This window comes from Apostichopus japonicus, chromosome 8 (genome assembly GCF_037975245.1).
Source record: "Apostichopus japonicus isolate 1M-3 chromosome 8, ASM3797524v1, whole genome shotgun sequence".
Classification (NCBI taxonomy): Eukaryota; Metazoa; Echinodermata; class Holothuroidea; order Aspidochirotida; family Stichopodidae; genus Apostichopus; species Apostichopus japonicus.
This window is the reverse complement of record NC_092568.1, coordinates 25,980,189-26,002,597: the sequence shown is the minus strand read 5'-3', so window position 1 is coordinate 26,002,597 and position 22,409 is coordinate 25,980,189. Positions and strand designations below refer to the sequence as shown.

At 38.2% G+C, this 22,409-nt stretch overlaps 1 protein-coding gene across 2 annotated transcripts in view; it reads right to left on the bottom strand.

Moving 5' to 3' along the window:
• LOC139971304 (uncharacterized) overlaps positions 1 to 22,409 on the bottom strand; it is a 43,200-nt gene that overhangs the window by 6,000 nt on the left and 14,791 nt on the right. For both annotated transcript variants that reach the window (XM_071977643.1, XM_071977644.1), the window contains exons 3-16: positions 21,492 to 21,784; positions 18,252 to 18,417; positions 16,677 to 16,839; positions 15,572 to 15,786; positions 13,996 to 14,524; positions 12,916 to 13,065; positions 12,345 to 12,517; positions 11,719 to 12,082; positions 10,299 to 10,484; positions 9,291 to 9,446; positions 7,401 to 7,572; positions 3,928 to 4,277; positions 3,189 to 3,393; positions 992 to 1,852 (exon numbers count right to left, since the gene is read on the bottom strand). In XM_071977643.1, coding sequence (XP_071833744.1) covers positions 992 to 1,852; positions 3,189 to 3,393; positions 3,928 to 4,277; positions 7,401 to 7,572; positions 9,291 to 9,446; positions 10,299 to 10,484; positions 11,719 to 12,082; positions 12,345 to 12,517; positions 12,916 to 13,065; positions 13,996 to 14,524; positions 15,572 to 15,786; positions 16,677 to 16,839; positions 18,252 to 18,417; positions 21,492 to 21,784 — 3,983 coding nt within the window. The remainder of the gene's footprint in view (positions 1 to 991; positions 1,853 to 3,188; positions 3,394 to 3,927; positions 4,278 to 7,400; positions 7,573 to 9,290; positions 9,447 to 10,298; positions 10,485 to 11,718; positions 12,083 to 12,344; positions 12,518 to 12,915; positions 13,066 to 13,995; positions 14,525 to 15,571; positions 15,787 to 16,676; positions 16,840 to 18,251; positions 18,418 to 21,491; positions 21,785 to 22,409) is intronic.

Below are 22,409 nucleotides of genomic sequence, written 5' to 3'. Positions count from 1 at the left end.
GATATACCCTACGCGTCATTGCTTATGGTTATTTACGTTACGTGAAATATATATTCAAGAATCAAGAATGGCTTTTCCTTCATTATATTGACGTCTTCCTGAACATATAATATGACATCTAGTGACTATGTAATGCAGATTGGTCATTTCCAAACCTGAACAAAACTTTGCTGTAATCTATGCATTCATTGGTATGTGTTCTATACCACAGCAGAATCATTATGGTTGGCTAGCCAAGAAAATAATCTACTTTTTAACTCTTTGATATTTACATACAATTCATCTGAAAAGAATTTTTTTTCCCTTGCATATTCATAAAGATTGAATTCACTAGCCCCTGAGCAAATATGTGAGAGCCACATTTGTAGGAGGAACTTACAGCAAGATCAAAACAGGATCTGAAAACCTTTTTGTTTGTAGAACTATATATATTGTCCTGATATGAAACATTATGCCCTGGCATTTATATTGATACAAAGAAGATATAAAAATGGGGTTTCACATAGAGACTTTTGCATAACAGTAATCAGATGGATGTGAAACTCAAATTCTCAGTCAAGAAATGTCTCTGATAATTAATTATTCTGAGTTCTCACGTTACAGATTTGAATTGTGAGGCTGCTTTTCGTCTCCTGAGGTGTTAAAGATTGTAAAAGAGCAAAGAAATTTATGGCTAGGACAGGATTCGAAACAGTCACCAACTCTGCCTCTACAGACTGAGCCATCCAGCCCTTAGTGTTGATCCCTGTAAAGGCCATAACTTTGCTGGGGGCCACGGGTCAGAAGCTTCAGTACCCTGAATACTGTGTATTAACCAGGGATCATTTACTGTGCATTAACCAGGGATCATTTACTGTGTATTAACCAGGGATCATTTACTTATATACTGTTATGTGATGGTTAAATTTACACATTGCTAAAGATTAACTGAAGTGATGACACGATTATTAGAGCTACTTAAGGGCTCCTTCAAACATTTAATATCACTCACAAATTCTTTGCACCAACAGAGGTCACTATCGCTGGTGTAGGTGGTGTCAGCACCGTCTGCAAAGGTTTGACTGTGTCGTCTATCCCGTTGCTAAAAGTCACCGCATCTACCAACCCAACATCAGTGACCTGCATATTATACGAGTACTGCCCCATCCTCCGGTCGTACAGGGCAACTGCCTGCACCCCTCCGATACCGCGCGAATGTTGCAGCTTTTCCATCCGAGAGGCCTTGTCCTGTGTGAGGGAGTAGTAACCGTCTTCATCTGTTGCCTCTCCTGACAGAGATAATATCAGGTAGCTGCTTGATCCAAACTGATCCGAGGTGTAGTATATGACCACGTAGTTGTCTAGTCTCCTCCGAGGTGATAATGACAGGATCTCAATCTCCATCGGCAATAACCCTCCCTGCTCTGTAACCAGACTGACTTCACTGATGACAATATACCCATCTTCTTCTTCTGCATCCGTTCCAGAAATTAACTCATTGAAGGTCATGCAGGTGTTGGGGCCCCGCGGAGATGCCGGTCCCAACCCGAATTCCGAAGTTTGCATGGCATTGCAACACCGACAACGAGATACGCTCTCTTCCCCTTCCAAGAAGAATTTCTCTTCCACTATTTGAGACTGATCCGGCGACAAGGCCGACGCTAAATGCGTGGCTGGATTGTCCTTGCTGCCGAGAATGACAACATCGATGAGATTAGTGGTGGACGGTGCCATACCGATTTGGTAGTCTAAATGGTTACCTCTGTATAAAGCAACTGCTCCTGGATATCTTGCTAACATTCCCCACGTAGCAGCAGAATCGATGGTTAAGTCAGACCCAACGTCGACCCCGCCAACAGTGAAGTAACCATTGCTGTAAGATGTAATCCAGATAAAAAACGATAAAAAAACACAAGCTTTCAGAAGAAACAACAAAGCTCTCAGACTAATATGAAAATAATGCTACATTATACATAGAATGCGAAAAACAAAAACACAAGTACCACCGATGCCAGAAATCTGGTGCCATCACTAAGATGTATAAAGCTGAAATTTGATTAGAATCTTGTCGCAGTGTCCCTGATTGTGCCAAGGGTTGAATTGTTTATGCAATGTAAACTACACAAATACACATTTAGTACTGACTGGACAGAGAAATGTGAGATTCAAAGAATATCCAAAAATAGACAAAATCACACATTAGGATCTGGCCACAAAAGATTGCTGGTCATGTTTTTTATGATTTTGAATGATCCACACAAAATAAAAGCAGTCCTTTCTCTATTTGCTTTACATGTAGGCTGAGTTTAAAGCATTCGGCTTAGCTAGCCTATTAAGGAGGTCCTTACTTGGCTTTAACTGGGTAGTGGTTTTACCATTAGCTAACCAGTATGGCTGCCTTTATGACAATCACTATCAACCACTGCTGCATAACAGCAGCATTTATGCCGAGGACAAAACAAGTGCAGCATATCTACATAGAAGCATGTTGGGTTACTCTGAGGGTTAGCTTATATTCTGGCTTATATTAAAAGTGTGACAAGGTATATATTTTTTGGAAAGGGGGGGGGAGGGGTGGATTTGTACAATTATCTGTAACAGTTTTTGACAAGTTGGCACAACAATTACTGCTAAGTACTTTCTTTTTCGAATTTTTCTTTTTGTTTTTACTTTCTGTGCAATCGTTCCCATAATTACACATGGATGATAGGTGTTCTTGGTATTTACAGTGAAGTATGTACTATTTAGTATTTACAGTATAGTATGTACTATTTAGTACTTACAGTGCAGTATGTACTATTTAGTATTTTACAGTGAAGTATGTACTATTTAGTATTTATAGTGAAGTATGTACTATTTAGTATTTACTGTGCAGTATGTACTATTTAGTATTTACAGTGCAGTATGTACTATTTAGTATTTACTGTGCAGTATGTACTATTTAGTATTTACTGTGCAGTATGTACTATTAAGTATTTACTGTGCAGTATGTACTATTTTGTATTTACAGTGCAGTATGTACTATTTTGTATTTACAGTGCAGTATGCACTAATACAGTGCAGTATGTACTATTTATTATTTACAGTGAAGTATGTACTATTTAGTATTTACAGTGCAGTATGTACTATTTTGGTAATCCAATAACCTGATTGTCCCTATTAAGATGTAATGACTTGTCACTATAATGATTTAATGACATAAACCTCACATGTCTGTTTGGTTATTTTGTAGCGGCAGGGATTTGAAAGCAAAGCTGCTGATCTCACTGAAGAAAACCAAGACCAGAGAGTCCAACGCTGTGAAGCCTTTGCCACCGTCGTATAATTCGATGAAGTCTGAATTGTCCCCGTTTGTGGTAACAAAATTAATCTCATTAATGTAGATTGGAAAGAGAGTGCAATTGTTCATGGAACCTGAAAAAAAAGAAATGAAACAAGGAAATTAATCAATTAAAATGCCCTAACTAGCTGGCTTTGAAGATTATTCAATACCTCAGTAATGTGACCTCAAAGTTATAAGCATGATGATATTGATCCAGGTTTTAAAAGGTTCTTTAACTGAAAGTTATAATTTCACTAACTTCAGGTTTCAAGATCGAATAAAAAAGCACATCCCACAGCAACAACAGCAATCATGGACGAGAGACTTACGGGTCTCTTCAGCATACATTGTAACTGAACAGACATTACTACTGACCATGTTTACTTCAGCAGTCAAAATCTACACTACAGTGTTTTCTGCATGTGCCAGATCCCCCGGCTCCCATCCCCCCTCACCCCCTAAACAAAACCCTGTCATAGTTACACATTTTTTCTGTCCAGAGCTAGCACCTTATAGGCTAAGAGTGACCCATGTTCTAGGAACGGCAGGCCAGGGAAGGAAAGAGAACGGGTCATAAGGAAGTTGGGAGAGGGACCGAAGGATGATGGGAAACAAAGCTTCCCTACCTGGTGTTAAGTATGAGGTTACGAATGCAGACTGGATCATAGTTTCATTAGAGAGGCATCTAGATAATGACCCTTTCCCGTCCAGATGGTACTGCTGTTCGTTGATCTGAATCTGACCCAGAACCAGTTTCTCAATCAAGGTCGACGTAACGTCACTGTTTGATCCGTAGACAAGAACATCCACAGCCCCCTCAAGGGTGGCAGTAGTGGCTCTGGGAAAGTCAGAAATGGACCTGAGGTACAGAACTATGGCATCTGGACCATCTTGCAGGAAGTTGTAATTGATGACTTTGTCTGGAATGTATACGGCATTAGCTCTGCCGATCGTAAAGAATCCATCTGGGTTCGTTCTGAAGGTCAAAGACGATTTAGGTCACATAAGAAATGAAACAAAGAAATTGCTTAACCCTTGCTGAAGTCATCAGTAGGTATTGCAGTAGACTATTTTAATGTCGATAATTTTATTTTACAAAGTCAATGAAGACACTTCATGAACAATTAAGCAATATTTATCTTGTCAATTACACAATAAGTATCTTGTCCCAGTTTCAGTTTGCCTAACAACATTACCTCAATGAGTCACAAGGTACTTGCAGTAACTTAAAACATAAAAGGAGAAGAAAACATAAGATAGTTAGAAATAATATAATTCAGTCCGCAGAAAAAAAAATTAACAATTGGGAGTATTGTAACACATTCAGCAACTAACGAAACACATGAACACGACCGCTGCACAACAAGCTAATGCAAGTATCTGTCGAGACAAAGCAGTAATTCAGTAATATTACATGAAGGAGCAGAGCCTTTCTAGCTCATATTTGTTGTTAAAGGGAGGAGAGGTTGTTTGATGGGGTGGGGGAGGGAGGGGAACAGGGAGTGGTGGTTAAAGTGGGTGTGCCTTTAAAATCCATCTTTCATCTTCCTGACAATGAAAATGGAAATTCTTGATCTTGTTTTGGTGCACATTGAGAAGTCTAGTCCAAGTAGTTTGATAAATATTCTGCTTGAACTAGGTTCAAATCTAGAAGACAAATTCCCAGCCAATAGCTTTGCCTCATGAGAGTAGGAAAAAGAAAAAAGAAAAGATAGAAATAAAGAAAGAAAGCTCTCAGGTAGAATTGTAATTTATCTCTGCTACTAGTGAGATGCTTTGTCCAACCAATCTGTATCTTGTTCATAATGATATTTTAACTCAAAGAAAAGGTTTGAAAAAAAAAACAGGCCATTCAGGAGCTGAATAATTATTGTATCCTATAATCAGTTGGTTATTTCTCAAGTCTGCATGAAACAGCAAAGAACTAACCTTCATATCCTGTACAAGGTTAGCATTCTTGGTCTGAGATAGGTTAATCAATGACAAGATAAACAGGGATATGCCGTGGATTACAACTACACTTAATGGGTTCAACAGGCGATAACGGATGGCAGATATCTATTTCGGGGAAAAACCATTGTTTATCCGGAAAGCAACTTCACAAAGATGTAAATACTCTTATCTTGACAATGATACTTATCTCTGCCAAGTGTTGATTCCTTTCTTGATAAAGTTTTGAGATTAATTGCATATTTATATACCCATATTCGATTAACAGGGATTTCCCCATACATCTTGTGTACATAGATATCACATTAACTTGGTTAGGTACTACTAATAGTTAACTCAAACATTTATTAACAGAAAATAAGCTGTTCACCGAGAATTTCTTTCCGGAATAACGAATTAAGGTTCCTATTATAAAATTAGAACAAAGTATATAATTAACTTCATGATATGCTGTTAGCTTTCAATTATCAAGGAATTTGTTTGTATATGGATCAAAGTTCCAGTTAGACTTTTATGTTATTAATCACTATTGTAACATCAGGTGTCTGGCTGGGAAAATCCCCAGAATGTGACAGAAACAGTTTAAGGAGACATAAACCGGCCAAACAGCAATAATTGTCTATGTGACAGAGATAACTGTCATGAAAAACTTCCCCAAGAATGTAAGAACCCATTTAGGGAAATACCACAGATTTCATGCTTCTGCAAATGCAAAGCTGAAGACTTGAACAATTCTTAACATGACATCATCAAGCCACACATGTGCGTCAATATTTTACTTTTTTCATTCCTTTCTGTAATTTTCATTTTCTATAGTGGAGATGGGTTTTGTAAGTACTGAATCTAAATAATTGAAGCTGGTGATATGACTTGATGATCACATTGGTCTAGGGGGTCAAAAACTGTTCACATTCCATCTTGAATTTTCTCAGTTGTAGGGAAGTTGTTTCTCACAAAGAGCTCTGTCATGTAAGTTACAGAGTTGGGATTGTGTTCCCTTTTAATTACTTGGGGAAATTGACCACATACATAGGTTACCCAGGTGGCGTTCACTTCGGACTAATGGACAATGCCTGTAATTTATGCTACAATGACTTTACCCTTTACGTTCATTTGAACAGTTGTACAATTTGAATATTCAGACCTCAGGATGAGATGGAATAATGAATTTATACTTGAAATTTGGCTACCTTCATAAGTAACCTGGAGGTAAGTGCTGACTTGAAGCTAACAGACAATGCCTGTAATTTATACAAAACAATGATCTACCTTTGGGTTCACTTACTTGTTGATTTATTGCATAATATGAATGCATAATATGAATATTCAGTACTAGATGCAATTGTTTATTACTTGATAATGGTATGGTTACCTTCATAAGTTACCCGGAGGAAAGGGGTGACTAGAAAATACCTTTAATTTATGCAACAATGACTTACCTTTAGGTTCATCTGAATTTTTGTATATCTTGAATATTCAGGTATCAAGATGGGATGGAATGATCAATACCCTTGATAATTGGCTACCTGAATAAGTGACCTGTAGGTAAGTGTTGAACTGAGGGTATAGTTTAGTTTAGAGAACTAAGGACCAGGAAGCCTTACAGTAGCTTATTTGAGACCCTATCCATGTTAGATCATGGATGAACACTGGCTTATTTCAAGCCTTCTCTTTTCGATAAGTGTTCAGAGGATAACAAGGCAGGGGTGTGAATTTGCTCCCATTCCTGCTCCCGTGACCCCCATTTAACGTCCCCATCCGATGGACAAGAGTGTATGCCCCAGCATCTGACCACTTTCTCAAATACTGAGGTAGGCAAAGGCACCTCATTCTACATCACTGCAGTGCAGCCACAATGAACAGAGTTGTTTCGAAAACAAGTCAAGAACAGAAACAAACCCCTTTTCCCAAGTTATAAAACATTGCCTACAATATATGCAACTATGACATACCTTTTGGGTTATATTCACATGTTGTACAATGTTGAGTTTTATTCCTTTCTGGACAGCAAGTCCAGCAAAAGTGAGCAGGCCCCTATTTAGGGTATTGGGATATCTAGCTACAATGTACCATTGAAGTTAACAAACATAATTACATCCTATTTTGATATTTGATGAATCAGAACCACCCATTTCTGCATGCTACAAACCTTTCTCCATTCAGGTCAACTTCAAAGTAGGATCTGTCTTGATTATCTCCATCAAAGAAGATCAACGATAACCCATCCAGTGATGTGCCTCCCACACCGAGGTCATACAGCTCAATGAATTCAGTGTTGCTGTTTTCGCTTGCCTGCTCTATGTTCACTTCGTTGATAATGACTGACGAAGAAGAAGAAATCCAAATCATGGATGAAATCAATCTTTGAATTAGAAGGAAAAGCAAACTCACTCATCATCTTTATGTTAATATACGGTAGACCTGTTTTCCATGTACAATTCCTCTAAGTATGATATAAAACATAAATATCAATTCAATAAAATATATGTTAAAATATGGTAGACCTGCTTACCATGTACAATTCATCTAGACAGGATATAAAACATATATATCAATTCAATAAAAATATATGTTAAGATATGGTAGACCTGCTTACCATGTACAATTCATCTAGACAGGATATAAAACATATATATCAATTCAATAAAAATATATGTTAAGATATGGTAGACCTGCTTACCATGTACAATTCATTTAAACAGGATATAAAACATATATCAATTCAATAAAAATATATGTTAAGATATGGTAGACCTGCTTACCATGTACAATTCATTTAAACAGGATATAAAACATATATCAATTCAATAAAAATATATGTTACGATATGGTAGAACTGCTTACCATGTACAATTCATTTAAACAGGATATAAAACATATATCAATTCAATAAAAATATATGTTAAGATATGGTAGAACTGCTTACCATGTACAATTCATTTAAACAGGGTATAAAACATATATATCAATTCAATAAAATAAAATATATGTTACGATATGGTAGACCTGCTTACCATGTACAATTCATCTAGACAGGGTATACAAATTTATATCAATTTTTCAAAAAAGTCAAATTACCACTTGTATTACAAAAACAAAACAATATACAAAAAACAAAACAATAGGTATTATAGGGAAAAAACACAACAATTGCAGCACTAGTGACTCTGCAGTGTCATGTATGTATTGACATGACTAATTTTTCAGTATCGCTACTATATGAGGCAAACAAAACATGAAATCTCCAATCAGAATCCAGTCTTGTGAGCTGCTTGGGAGCAACTGTTTGTCATCAAGCATCTCTATCGTGTGTAGTAGTGTTACGATGATGGTGGAGTGCTTTTTACCCCTTTTAATCATTTACTAACCAAACTGTATTATATGTCTAAATATGACAGAGAGCATTGCTGACAGGATCTGATGTACACCGACTACGGAACCACCTCTCATACCTCTCTTTATTCATCTTCAAAGAAATGACAAATGACATCACTTTCATAATTGTATTTATTAATTTGCCTTCTGACTAGCATGATCCCTTTAACATAGACTGAGATGGTTCACCTGTATAAACAACACACATAGACACAGTAAAATGGATAAGTCGCTCAATCAAAGATATAAATATTGTCATTTATTTAATCTGTTATTTCTCCTTCCAGTCCCCTTAGAACAACTATGGAGATTTTCCACAGGCTTCAAGGAATCCTTGGGAGTTTGTGTATTTCCAAGTTTCTCACACCTAGACGCAAAGAACAAGTTAACAAATTGTTTAACCATGTCCATGTTCTATGATTAAGCTAACGCCAGGACTTTCTTTATCGATGGTACGCTTGCAGCTAAAGCATACAATGGAAAGTCCCCACCATCACTTGTGATTGGCTCTTGGGAGCAATTACCAAGTACTAAACAATTATTAAAGACAACTTTTAATCGTCTAAGGTAAGAGAATTAGTATCCTCCAATTGTATAGCAAGGCATAAGCCAATATCGTTGCTAGGATGTTTGATCAGATCTTGGGAGACAAAACTTAACTTACTATTTTTAAATATCTTTGTTGCTGAGGAGCAATTATTTGGTTTCCCTGGTGATGGATCTGCTAGGCCAAACTTAGTTGGGTTTCGTCTGTTATTCCCATAGCAACGGCTAATACTGGATGATGAATAGTCTGATCTCTGGTGGAAGGTAGGATAACCTGTATATGAATAAAAGTATCGACGATTAGTCAGATTTAAGCAAGTACAAGTGTAGATGTCTGTTATATTATGTCTCACATTTACCTTAGGTAATCCAATCTGATGGCCCGGAGTCCGTCACAAATCAATCCATCATCTTTCCATCATCACTAAGCAACTTCTTGAGTCTATTTTACAGGTTCCATTCCATACATGTCGATATTAAAATCTCTCCACCCAGGGGTTAAATGGGTACCTGTGAGGTAACTTGTCATTGGGCGCAGTATATAACTGCTGCCGACTGGAGGGATTGTCTCTGGGACAGGTTATCATTGACCAGGGGTAATACAACGTCTGTAAAGCGCTTTGAGACCTATCGCTGGTATAAAGCGCTATATAAATCGAACATTATTATTATTATTAAAATCCCATCAAGAAAAAAACAGTTCCTAAACATGACTAGTCATTTTCATTTAAAGGGAAAGACAAAACAAATGCCAGCAGACTTAGTGATTCCATGCCACATTTTTATGAGAACTCACTGTACTCACTAAAGCAAATCTACCTACCATGTGTGAAGTCCATCGCAGATGTAATTTTGGAATTCTCATATTTACAAGGTTTCAAACTTTTCACCTTTGTTGACCTCAAGTGACCTTTGAATGCCCCAAAAGCAATAGTGTTCTCGTACACACTAATTGGAGATCTACACACCATGAATGTCATTCAAGATTGACAGCAAGATTGGCAGCAATTTAAAAGTTCAATATTTTTCTGAAACTTCAGCCATAGCTTGGAAGTAACACACCTGACAAAATCAGATGAAATCTATGATAGGGACAAATCTTTTCACGTAGACAGATAGTTCTTACCAGGAGTTAATTTAGTTTCCAGGGTTACGGCTGAATCTTCTGTTAACGAGTAAACAAGTGCATCAACAACACTTTGTGGTTCTGCGATTGATCCATAGGTGAAGGCCATGCTAGGGGCTCTGTAGATAGCAACACCATCAGGGCCCCGGTGCAAGAACCCGGTGGATGGCAAGGAGATGTCTGGATCTGTAAAGTGAACAAAATGGGACACGTTTGATAAAGAGTTTGATGCACAAATTTTTTATTTTGCAAGAAAATGTCTGGATATGTTTCAGTTGACAGAAGATCAAATTCAATGAGTTAATTGCAAGAATCATGTGGGCAGCAAGATGCATGGATATGTAAAAGTGGACAAAAGACAAATTAAGAATTAATCGCACCAGTTTGGTAGATGGCAGTTAGTTGTCTGCATTTGTGCAGTGAACAAAAGACAAATTAAAGAGCTAATTGTACGGACACAACATCTGTAAAGTGAACAGAGGACAATTTTAATGAGTTAATTTCTTTAAATTAGAGAGCCAGTCTATCTTAAGATTCACAACAAGTCATAAAACCCTGATTCTATATGACTGTTCCTGGTGGGTTTGTAAAATTGCTCTTATAAACTAAGTATTTAGTATTTATTGTAAGCTTATTTCAGCATTCAGTAGTAGAGCATCTATAGCCATCAACTAATACCAGTGATGTTGTAGCCCAATCAACTATTGCATGGAAACTTGTGTCACTCGCCAGTAAATATGTACCCAGGCAGAATGATCATCTTGTACCACTCATTTACATTATATCCATCAACAGCCCAATAACCTACTTTAGAGTGGAAAAATATTATGTTAGTGTACCAGTAACAAAAGGTACTCCATTTTGAGATCTCGTGTTTTGTCTTCACAATACAACCATCTGGCTGATGGGAGGTTGGCTTCAACTTTCAGTAGATTCACTCCCTTGGAAGAATCACAATTCACAGGATTTTAGTGTATATAACAGGAACCGGCAATGGAGTATAGGCAAGCTAAAACCACTAGCAGCACCATATACCGGAGGAAGCCCTGCAATGCTAAATTCCTTAAAGGTATGGGTGGGCCCTATGTGGAAGTATCAGACAGTTTGATGAACACTACTACAAAACAAGTTTTATCCACTAGCAGCACCATATACCAGAGGAAGCCCTGCAGCACATTACTACACTACAATGTTGAACTCCTTAAAAGTATGGGTGGGCCTTATGTGGAAGTATCAGACATTAGTTTGATGAACAAATACTACAAAAACCACAAAATATTGAGTTCATCATTTCCATGTCACAACATTTCCCCCAAAAATGACTTTAAGAAAGATGTAAATGTGGGGATGACCAAAGAGTGTTACAGGCACCTCAATGTTGAGATATTTTGCAATATTTTGTGGGATGACAATCACTTACTCTCCATGCTGGTAGATGCACCAATAACAAAATACCCCTCAGCATTAGTCCTGTAGCCATCCAGTCCAACCGACATGTAGGATCTATCAAGATGCCCCGCATCAAAGAGCACCAGCGTCAATCCATCCAGAGAAGAGTTCCCCTTTCCGCCGTCGCAAAGTTCGATGAAGTCGCTAGAGTCCGGCGAGTCTTCCACTTGGTCCACGTTGATTTCGCTGATGATCACGTCGGTTTCGAAGATGGGGCAGTCGTTGAGTGACTTGGGCGTGTTCGGCCTCACAGAGAAGACATCGACGGTTCTAGTCTGGTCTGAGAAGCATCTGCTGATGGATGCATCGTCTTCTTGTAGGAGGAGTGAAGGCAGCTGATGTAAGGAGGAAGAAGGAGAACAGCTTTATAACAATGAGATGTATGTATGTATTGTATGTATTTTAGATCCGATCCTGCAAGCAGGAACTTGCAAAGAAGCCATCATTGGCTTATCAAAGCCGCAAGCTGACCGAAGTCAGTCTCTTAGATTCATATTTAACGTCTAATCTAAAATACATACATACTATACATAGATGTCACAATACCCATCTTTGTGTATTAATCGCTCTCTCAGAAATATGACAATATTTTCTTACTGGAGATGACTGCGGTGTCAGGGTCTGTACCAGAGACCCTGCGAGAGGTTCCCTGGGATCAGCGTAAACCATGGCGTCTAGAAGACCGGTCGTTGAGATGCTGCCATCTTGCGAGTTATAGCCATTGGCTGTTTTGTAGAGGGCTACTGCTCCACTCGATGTGTGAATGAAACCTTCAATTTCAAGAAAACCATACTTAAGTTTTGTAATACTGTATTTTCAATTGAGAAATATTGAATATTCTATTCATCAGAAATTGATTCCTTTTACAAGTAAGCCACTTTATTGACTTTTTTTTTATTTTTCTAAAATGTAATTTATTACAATGACTCCCTTTTGTGACTAATATTGGTCATGAAATACTTCAAATTGTGACAGAACAACGATATTTTAAAATCTCCCCCCCTCCCTCAAAAAAAAAGAAAAAAAAGATTGTGTTAAAATTCTACTCATACAACCCCATTTTTTTTGCAACTCAATTATGATCACAAATACTAAGAAAGAGTCGGCTACTTAGAAGTAGATAAAAGATGCACACATGAGCAAAAAAGAGCTGAACAGTTGTACTCACCAGAGGCAAAAGTGTTTAGATATTGAGACCTCGGAGTAACTGAGGGAGTTCCAATCACAAAGTAACCCCCAGAGTCTGTCCTGTAGTCGTTTAGGGGGATCTCCATGTAAGATAGGCCGTCACCATTGAACAGGACGATTGAGATGTTGTCTAATATTATGTAGCAGTAAGAAACAAAACACAGCAAATCACAAATATGCTATGGGTGTTTCTTAAAGTGTTGCTCAATGACAGAAATATTTCATAAAAACTGCTTCAGAATATTTAAAAATTTGCAAACTAACTACAAATTAGTTTGTGTTCCATCTCCTCAAATGACTAAATGCAATCTGGTATCCTCTACTTTAATCAGGTCTTTCTTTCAATTTGTATCAAGGTAAAACAAGAAAACAATTTATACCAGTTCCAGATGCAGGCCATCAAGATATCAATACTTCTCTTTAGGTGGCAGAGGTGGGAGAATGACTTTATGTTTCAAATTAATTTTGCACTTATTTTTTTTATCCACAAATTTTTATCATTCCCAACGAGCCACATCTCCACCCATATATATCACCTAATCTGGGCAATGTGTTTTAACCGCCAAAATGCATTCTAGTTTCATTTCAAGGTTGGTGCAGTGTATGACACTTATATGACTGCTGCATTACTTGAAATGAATCCCCTGAACATCCCTGGTTGATGTTGACAGCATAATCAAGTTGTTGGTTAAACAATTACTAATACCTATTCATCAAGTACTTTGTTCGTCCAGCAAAAACCTATTCCAGGATCGTGTTTCAAGGAATCGATGGGGCCAGAGATCCTCCTCCTGTGCAGCCGCAAAAGTGTGGAATAACTTACCTCAATCAGTAAGACTTGTCAACAGCCATGGAACCTTCAAGATCAATCTAAAAACTTACCTGTTCCAAATTTCATTTATGTAACCTTTTTTACTGCTGTTTCTGCAAAGCGCCATGAGCACCTTCGGGCGGATACCGGCGCTATACAAAGTGTCCATTATTATTATTAATATTAATACTAAGTATTCAACAATAGTTTTAAAAATGAAATTAACGAACAGCTGATAATTGCCCTTACTCAGGGATGACAGACTAATGCCCATGTCCCAGATTTCGATGAACTGTGTCTCCGGATCGAGACTTATCTCGTTGATGACAACTTTGACTTCGTTGTACGGGCAGAAGTTAGGAAACTTAGGTGAAATGTGAGCACTTCTATAGACTGCCACACCTTCCTCGACACAGCGGTTGATGGATTCATCCGCCTCACTCAACGAGGAAACCTCGAACGCCTGCGGCTTCCCAGGTGTTAGAACATCTATGAGGTCTTGGGCGACAACGTCGGCATCTACACCGTACACGACCGCATCGATTAGGTTGTCGTCTGTCATTCTGGATCTCTGGGGAAAGTCATTTGCTGTTCCCCGATGCAGGGCTATTCCGTTTGGTCCATTCTTAATGTAGTTGCCATTGTAGGCGAATACTGACATATCAGGAGCAGGGAACTTCATTCTGTCATACCCAAGAAGAAACAGTCCATTACTGTCGGTTCGCCTCCCATTAATTTCATAAGTTCTGTAGATTTTCCCTTGTCTGCTATATAAAACCTGCAGGAGAGTGCATGTAAGACAAAAAGTAGTTGAAAAATATTGTACCTTAACTATGCATTATATGTCTGAAATGAAACATACTTTCTGAACAGTCAACAGATGAGTGAGAATTCAAGTGTGATGTTGGTGGGTATGAAAATATAAGTAGTTTAATTTTAATTTAGTTGGTATTATCAACCAACATAATGACGATACTTTATTAGTATTTTCAACCAACATGATAACCATACTTTAGTTAGTATTATTAACCAACATGATGACCACACGTTAGTTATTATTTTCAACCAACTTGATAAACATACTTTAGTAATAGTATTATCAACCAACATGATGACCATACTTTTAGTTAGTATTTTCAACCAACACATTGCACGATTACCATACTTTAGTTAGTATTATCAACCAACATGATGACCATACTTTAGTTAGTATTTTTAACCAACACGATAACCATACTTTAGTTAGTATTATCAACCAACATGATGACCATACTTGAGTTAGTATTTTCAACCAGCATGATGAACATACCATAGTTTGGTACTTTGCTGATTTTGAAGGTATTGGGAGGGGGGGGGGGGTGGGCCCATCTCAACAAATCAATGAAAAGTAGAGAAAAATGTTTACATTAAATTGAAACAAAAATCTTTAAGCCTGACATTTTTAGCCAACATAGGAATTATTTGCATTGAAGAAGAAAAAACAACCCTCAACTGCTAATTGAATCGAAGCACAATAATTTGCAGATAGCAAATCGGTACTTTTATCTAAAAGATGACAGAAAATTCAGAAAAAAAGTTAGAACGAAAAATCTGGTTATTCATTTCTAACTTTCAGAGTGTCAGGCAACTAGAATTTGAACCTTGACAATTTACCACAGTGACACTATTTATTGAAAGAGCGTTACCCTTGACAACGTTATTTTGTGAGTGAATTTATAATGCAGACTTTAGTTTGTGATGATGATGATGTGAGTCAACTTCCTCACGATGACATTAGTTAATGAGTCAACTAATGACAATGACATTATGTTGTGAGTCGACTCACCACAATGACGTTATTCAGCGGGTAGCTTGGAACACCGAGACTAGATATTTCAAAAAATTCTCCCAGGTCGTACCCAAACGCAATCACATTGAACTCATTGATGACAATCTCTGGCATCGGACAGTTGTTGATGGCACCAGGAGTTGGAACAGTAAAACTGAATCCAAGTAGGTCGCCAGATTCTCTAGAGTGGCATCTGCTGATTGAAAAACCACCTGTAAGGAAAATCAGAAAATTTGAACAATTATATCAAATATTATATCAATCAGATTAAAAGGGGATACTTTAAGGACATCTTAATAGAATAGCTTCGAGGGACAACTTAGTTTTAACTTGCAAAGAAGGAAATTAATGTGAGTACCTTGGTGAAACTTACATGAAATTGGCAAGATTATTGCTGGTATGGGTTGTCACTTTTTTATCAAATTAAACTTAGAGCAAGCAGGTGTGTTGTCATTGATACACAATACAAAAATACACAATACAAATGTACACAATATAAAATACACAATACAAATGTACACAATACAAAAATACACAATACAATACAAATGTTTCTACTTCTTTATTTGGTACTTTATTCTTTTGACCTTGGGTTGTTGGGTGTGGTTCTGACTTTCATAAGAGTTTTAAAATATAATTAATACAACACTGGTGAAAATAAATGTCTTCACTATATTCCGATGCATAAAGCCTAATATCATAATCTAATTTGTTAAACCAGTATTGTCAATGTGAGTGGTTTTTGTTGTTGTTCTTTTTTTTAGTATCTCTGTGTCACAGTTTTGTGTCATCGTGAAGGTCCCCTTCATGAATAGTATCAAACAAGGGATACATGTACATTCTGTATGCCAATCACAGAAATTGTGCAGAGTAAGTTAATATTTTACACACGGTTCAGTGAGGACATGACAGTATATGTCATTATATTCATAACTTCTTCTGGTATGTTCAGTCCATAGCTTTTTGATAGAAAATGATATAAATTAATATTATTATATAACAACTAGAAGTTATTCATAGTGCAGAGAATTTATGCCTTGTCATTGGAACTTGAGAATGTTATAAACCCTGGATTTTGCTTAAGAGCAGATCTATGACTCACCTGTCATGAATGTTGAGTTGGCTGTCAGATTGGCCTGACTGGAGGTAAACATCTCTAATGTGCGGAAATCAAACAAACTGGAGTCGCTGAAAACTACGGCATCTATGATGTTTTCTTTATCTACAGTCGCGGTGCTCGTGAACTCGCCCTGTTGCTGCTCATCCTACAAGGGACATCGAAAAGGAAAGTTTGAAGACACATGGACAATGACTACACAGATGAGTAGGTATAGATACACACACACACACACACAAACACAGGCACTTTAGTAAACAAAAGGAATTCATGATCACTGCCCTCTACATACTTGTAAAGATTTGATGCAGTACTCTAGGTAGTAGTGTGGTCCAGGATACCAAACTATGAAAATTGATGTATTTTGTTAAAGTCAGCAGCAGCTAAACATTGTGGAAGTTTTAAACTATTGTAATAGACCACACCTATGACTGGAATGTGCAAAATAAGCTAAGCACTCTTTCGTTGGGCCCTGATTGCAAAGAAATGTTCTCTTTGCCATTACAGTGCAATGAAATGTAAGGTCATTTATATGTATAAATGTTGTGACAATGAATATTTAGTATTGCCATAAATTGATTCCATTAGCAGTACTAACGATATAAAAGAGACAGACATTTCCCAGTTGCAGTACCCACATGAGCTCTACCCACATTAGTGGGTTAAGCTAATAAATTTTGGCCCATCTGGCACAAAAATGGGCCCAGAATTATTTGGGCCCAGATGGTCGCAAAATATTTAGACCTTCATGTACCAGCTATTAACCAACAACTGTATACCAAGTTTGGCTACAATTTGACTTAACTTTTCAGAGTTATTGCAATGTACAGATTTTTCCTTTTGACCCGATAACCTAATAACCTTAATATTCATAAAGTTTGCACCAAAAACGAAAGGGCACACCTTCTCCCTATACTACATCTACGCAGCAAATATGACAAATATACAGCACTCTGTTGTTGCGTTATCACGGACCCAAGCAACTGTCACGGACACACACACACACTCTCACACACGCCAACCTGACTACATAGGTTCTGTTGCTTCCCAGCAAGGAACCAAAAACTATTGTTTTTGATTTATTATTGGACCATATAATATTCAGTGTAATTGTAAACAATCCTGAAAGATGTGTTCGTTGAAATTTCTCTCAGTTGGCTTCAATTGTCAATATATAATGCAGAGATTCTGGAGGCTGAGTCTCTAGGACCCTGTCAGCAACTTGACCATTTGACCCTACCAGGTATACAGGTCCTATAAACAGGTCTAATACACAGGTTCATACACACAGCACGTTCTTAGATCAATTGTTTAGCACTTTACCATAACAGTTGAAGAAACCTCCTACTCTTGTCAAATTTATTTGAGAAGGTATATTTAATGGAAATTTAGATATTGACGAAGTGAAGGTTTTAGAATTTCTTCCTTTGTTCAATGCTTATGTACCGGATTTACATCAATTCATGGACCTTCCATTTACGCTGAAGCTGGAAAGACAGGAGTTGTTGGCGTGGATACCATGTACAGACGAAACCCCAAAACATTAGGAAATGTTGTTACCTTCCACAGCACAATGGCATTCGTGGTTCCTCGTAGCAGACGTTCACTTTGATGAACTTCGGTGTTCATGGAAATACCAGCCAATGGGGTTCCAATGAAATAGAAGCCATTTGCATCTGTAACACCTAGCGGTTCCTCTTTTTGCAGAGTGTAATGACTGTAGAAGCTATAAAATGGAAAAAAAATGGAAAAAAAAAGGAAAAAAAAGGGGGGTTCATAAACTAATGTTGGACACAGCATCAGAGGATAATTGAAGCATACAATCTAAAATGCTCATGATTGATGCCTGACTCGCTGTCTGTTTAGATTGCCTCTCTCCTTGATGGACCTTACAAGCTGGCAAAAGGTACACCTGCCTTTCAGTAACAAGAGTGAAGACTCCACCAGCAGCTAACAGTTGACATGCACACAGAAACAGATTGCCAGGTTGTCTCTTACTCATCATCAATACAACACCAATGCTTACATACCAATAGCAGTGGCGGAGCGTCCATACAGTCAGGGGGGGCGGATGCACCCCCTGACGGACTCAAATGGACAGCTGGCGCCCTTTTCAGCTTTTTACTACTTTTTATTTATTCACAATTATTGACTTTTTTATTGCGCTCTCATCTACCTATTGACATTTGTCACATTTTGTTGGTGTAATTTTCTGACAAAATGGTGATGACACCTATTTATTCTTCGTTTATCTGCAAATTAGCAAGGCCCAGAAAGGGTCATTTCCTGCGATCTAGGTAGTATCTTTACTCAAAAATTTTCTGTACGCTCCGCGCCAACCTGCGGTGGCGCTTGTCTTAGATAGTGTCGAAAGCGCCCCATACATACCATTCTCGCCCCCCCGACCAATACCCCTAGCTCCGCCACTGACCAATAGGGATCTATCTAGGTGCTTGCTGAATATGTTTCCAAAGATCTTGTCTTCAGTACTTAAGAACCAAATTGAATGTACCACTAGTGATCAACTAGGAATCGCATGTATAAGTCCCGTATAGTTTGGAGACTTCGATACAAATATTTTTAACTTCTCAAAGCTACATGCTTATTACTCAGTTTAGCAGACGTGATTGAGAATACGTCAAAGCTTGTGTAGGTTGTTGACGATCAGAGGTGTCTAAAGCTGCCAAACGAACATTTCGTTGCTAAAATGTAGTGGTTGCGAGTGATACTAAGTATAGGCCATTGTCAGCGCAAATACGTCACTCTATGTGCTAACTCGGGAACGTGCAGGAGTAGTTTGCCAGCCGGAATGTCTGTCAGAGATTCCTGAAAAGAACACTCAGTGATTCCAGAGAATGAAGCTTGCCAAGTGTCTGACAGATCTGACATCACCCTCTGTTCAATTAGGGCGTGGCATGAGATCCCCATTATATAACCTAGAGGCAAAAAATGTATCTCAAGGTAGCAAAGGCTGTCAAAATTTCAACTGAAGTTAACAGTCTTCTGGGTTTGACCCTGTTGAAGTTTGACCTCCATTAAATGGTATAACCTCCTGTGAGAGTACAAGAGCAACCTACCATCACAATAAACCCTTTTGTCAACAACATTGTTCTAAAGATAAATGTGCATTTCTCTTTGGCAAATCTGCTTAAACCATGTGTGGTATGTCTGGAGGGCTGTCTTTAGAGCCCATTATAGCTAGTTACCATATGATGGAGTCTCTACCATGTATTAAAGGTACTGAAGACTCGCCCCAAACCACGTGCCGCGCTCTGTAAAAGTTAACTTTCTGTGGCTTGCAAGTGAAGTTTTCTTCTTGTCGCTACAAAATACAGACAGTAACGAAACGTGATACCTTGTTATCTTTTATCTAGACCTGAGATATCCATCGCTGCTATGTACACTGTGTTGTGGGTATTGACCGTAGCTGTATGTATTGACTGTACACTAGTGTCTAATTACCGACGGTAGTAAGCTGTGTGTGTTTTTTCTGGGATCGATGGTGGTGTCTAACACTTCTGTTACACCTCATTTGAAACTAGGTCAGATTACCGGCATGAGACGTTTCTTTGTGCGCGAGTCTTCACACCCTTTAATCCAGGCATAAATGGATGATGTCATTTTGGTGAGCTATCAGTGTATACTGTCCATAACACCAAGCATAAATGTTACAACAAATTGAACTCTGACAATGTGATTTGTGTTACACTATTGCATATCAATATGATTAATTGACTATATGGCTGTGTGGTAAGGCTGCTGATCCAATTCAATGATGTTCTTCCTTTCATGGACCTTCATTTTAGTGCCACCTTAAGAAGACCTGCATCCTAATGAAGAAAAAACAATGGTATGTTACCATTGGTTACAAACCTGTGTGGTGGTAAACATGAGAGGAACAGATTTGTTGCTCAGATTGTAACAAGGCTTGATCAAGTACCACATTTCCGACATAGGATTTCACAATTACAGCCACTTGCTTTAATGAAATGCAATTCCTTGAAAAAAAGCAAAACAAAATTGCCAAATCAAGTTCTCTCTTCCTGAATAACATCAGTTATTGTACAGGCTTATGAGAGCTGCCGAAACTTATTTTCAACGATAATAAGAAGTTAATATGGGCTTATTACATGTACGGAAATCACGCAGATTCCTTAACAGACTGAGTGTTAACCCCCTCATCAAGTTTTCTTCATGTCTACTGGCAGAACCAAAAAAAGAGGCAAATACTTGTCAAATGGCATTTAGCAAGAAAGCAGCCAGAATTTTGAGGGCCTGCCATTGAAAGCCAAATAAAAGAGTGACTAAGACCACGGTCACACTTATAAAATTGCATCCTCCGACCATCGTTTCTGAACTATAGTCTGACCATATTAAACTAACTATGGTAGCGTTCACACGTACTCACACGGCTTTGTACTATATTCGGAGGATCGTAATTCGCAGCCACATGCATCAGTGAGTTATATTATGCTTTTGCAAAGCTATCATGCGCAGGGGTCATGGGTCATGGTTTTGACGATGTTTCGCGGGGTTTTAGTTGTAAGTAGTAGATGATGTCAGTGTTTATGCTAAAATACATAGTCGGACAACGCAATTGCGGTCACACGCATGGTTGTTACTGCTAACGATGGTCGGACCATGGTTAATTCGGGGCTAACGATGCTAATTTCCATCTTTAGTGGACGATGGTCAAACCATTGTCAGACCATAGTAGAGAGCGGTCACACGCAAAACCGTACCATGGTCGGACCATGGTCGGACCATCGTTATGGCTGATAAAATGTACGTGTGACTTACTTATGTTCGGATGAATAGAGACTGAGCATGAGATCATCCATCCTGACACCGCTGTAGCCCTCGTCATACAGTTCAATGTACAGACCGTTCCCAGCAAACGTCGTGTACACTTCATTTATCCTGAGTAAGGTCTGATGGTATTGCAGGGATTCTGTGATGACGGAACCATCCGCAGCTCGACATTGTGAATTGATTGCCCCAGGAGACGGCGGCCCCGTACCGAAAGATGCAGAATTCCGCTTCTCACAACAGAGACAACGACTGATGGAGGTGGCATCGTCTAAGTCATTCATCTGTTAAGAAACAAAAGTCGACATCAAACTTACATTGAAGGCCCTCGAGTTTTTCGCTGTTTGTCGTCGAGGACCTATACTGTGAACAGCAAAAACTAAAGAAGCAGTCTTTTGTAGCTTTGTGTTTAGTTGGCAGCATCCAACCGATACACCCTTCCGGACATCTGTCAAATTATCGAGTAATTAGCTACGATCTGAACCTAGACTTTGGTCTCACAGACACAATTTCTTGATGGTATTAATATCGCAGAAGATATTCCAAAGTTAATTAAGTAAATTAACTATTTGATATCACCCATATATCAGTAGTTTCGCCACATCCAGCTATCATTAATGAACTGCATAATTTATTATCACGACGGGATTTTACCTCATATTTAGTACCGATGATTAGTGAGGACAAGTTGCGAAATTCAGTTCAAAGTAGCGTTTCAAGAATTTAATTTTGTGGGGGGAAAAAGAAGACAATATTACAACTAAAATGTGATTTTTATTAGTACAATACATCAATACTACACATGCTCCAGTATATAGAAGCAGCACTGTATAGAGTGGTGGTCGATAGGAACATATATGTACTCATATCACTTGCCGGTTCACAATGGGGACAGTACTAATAAAGCTT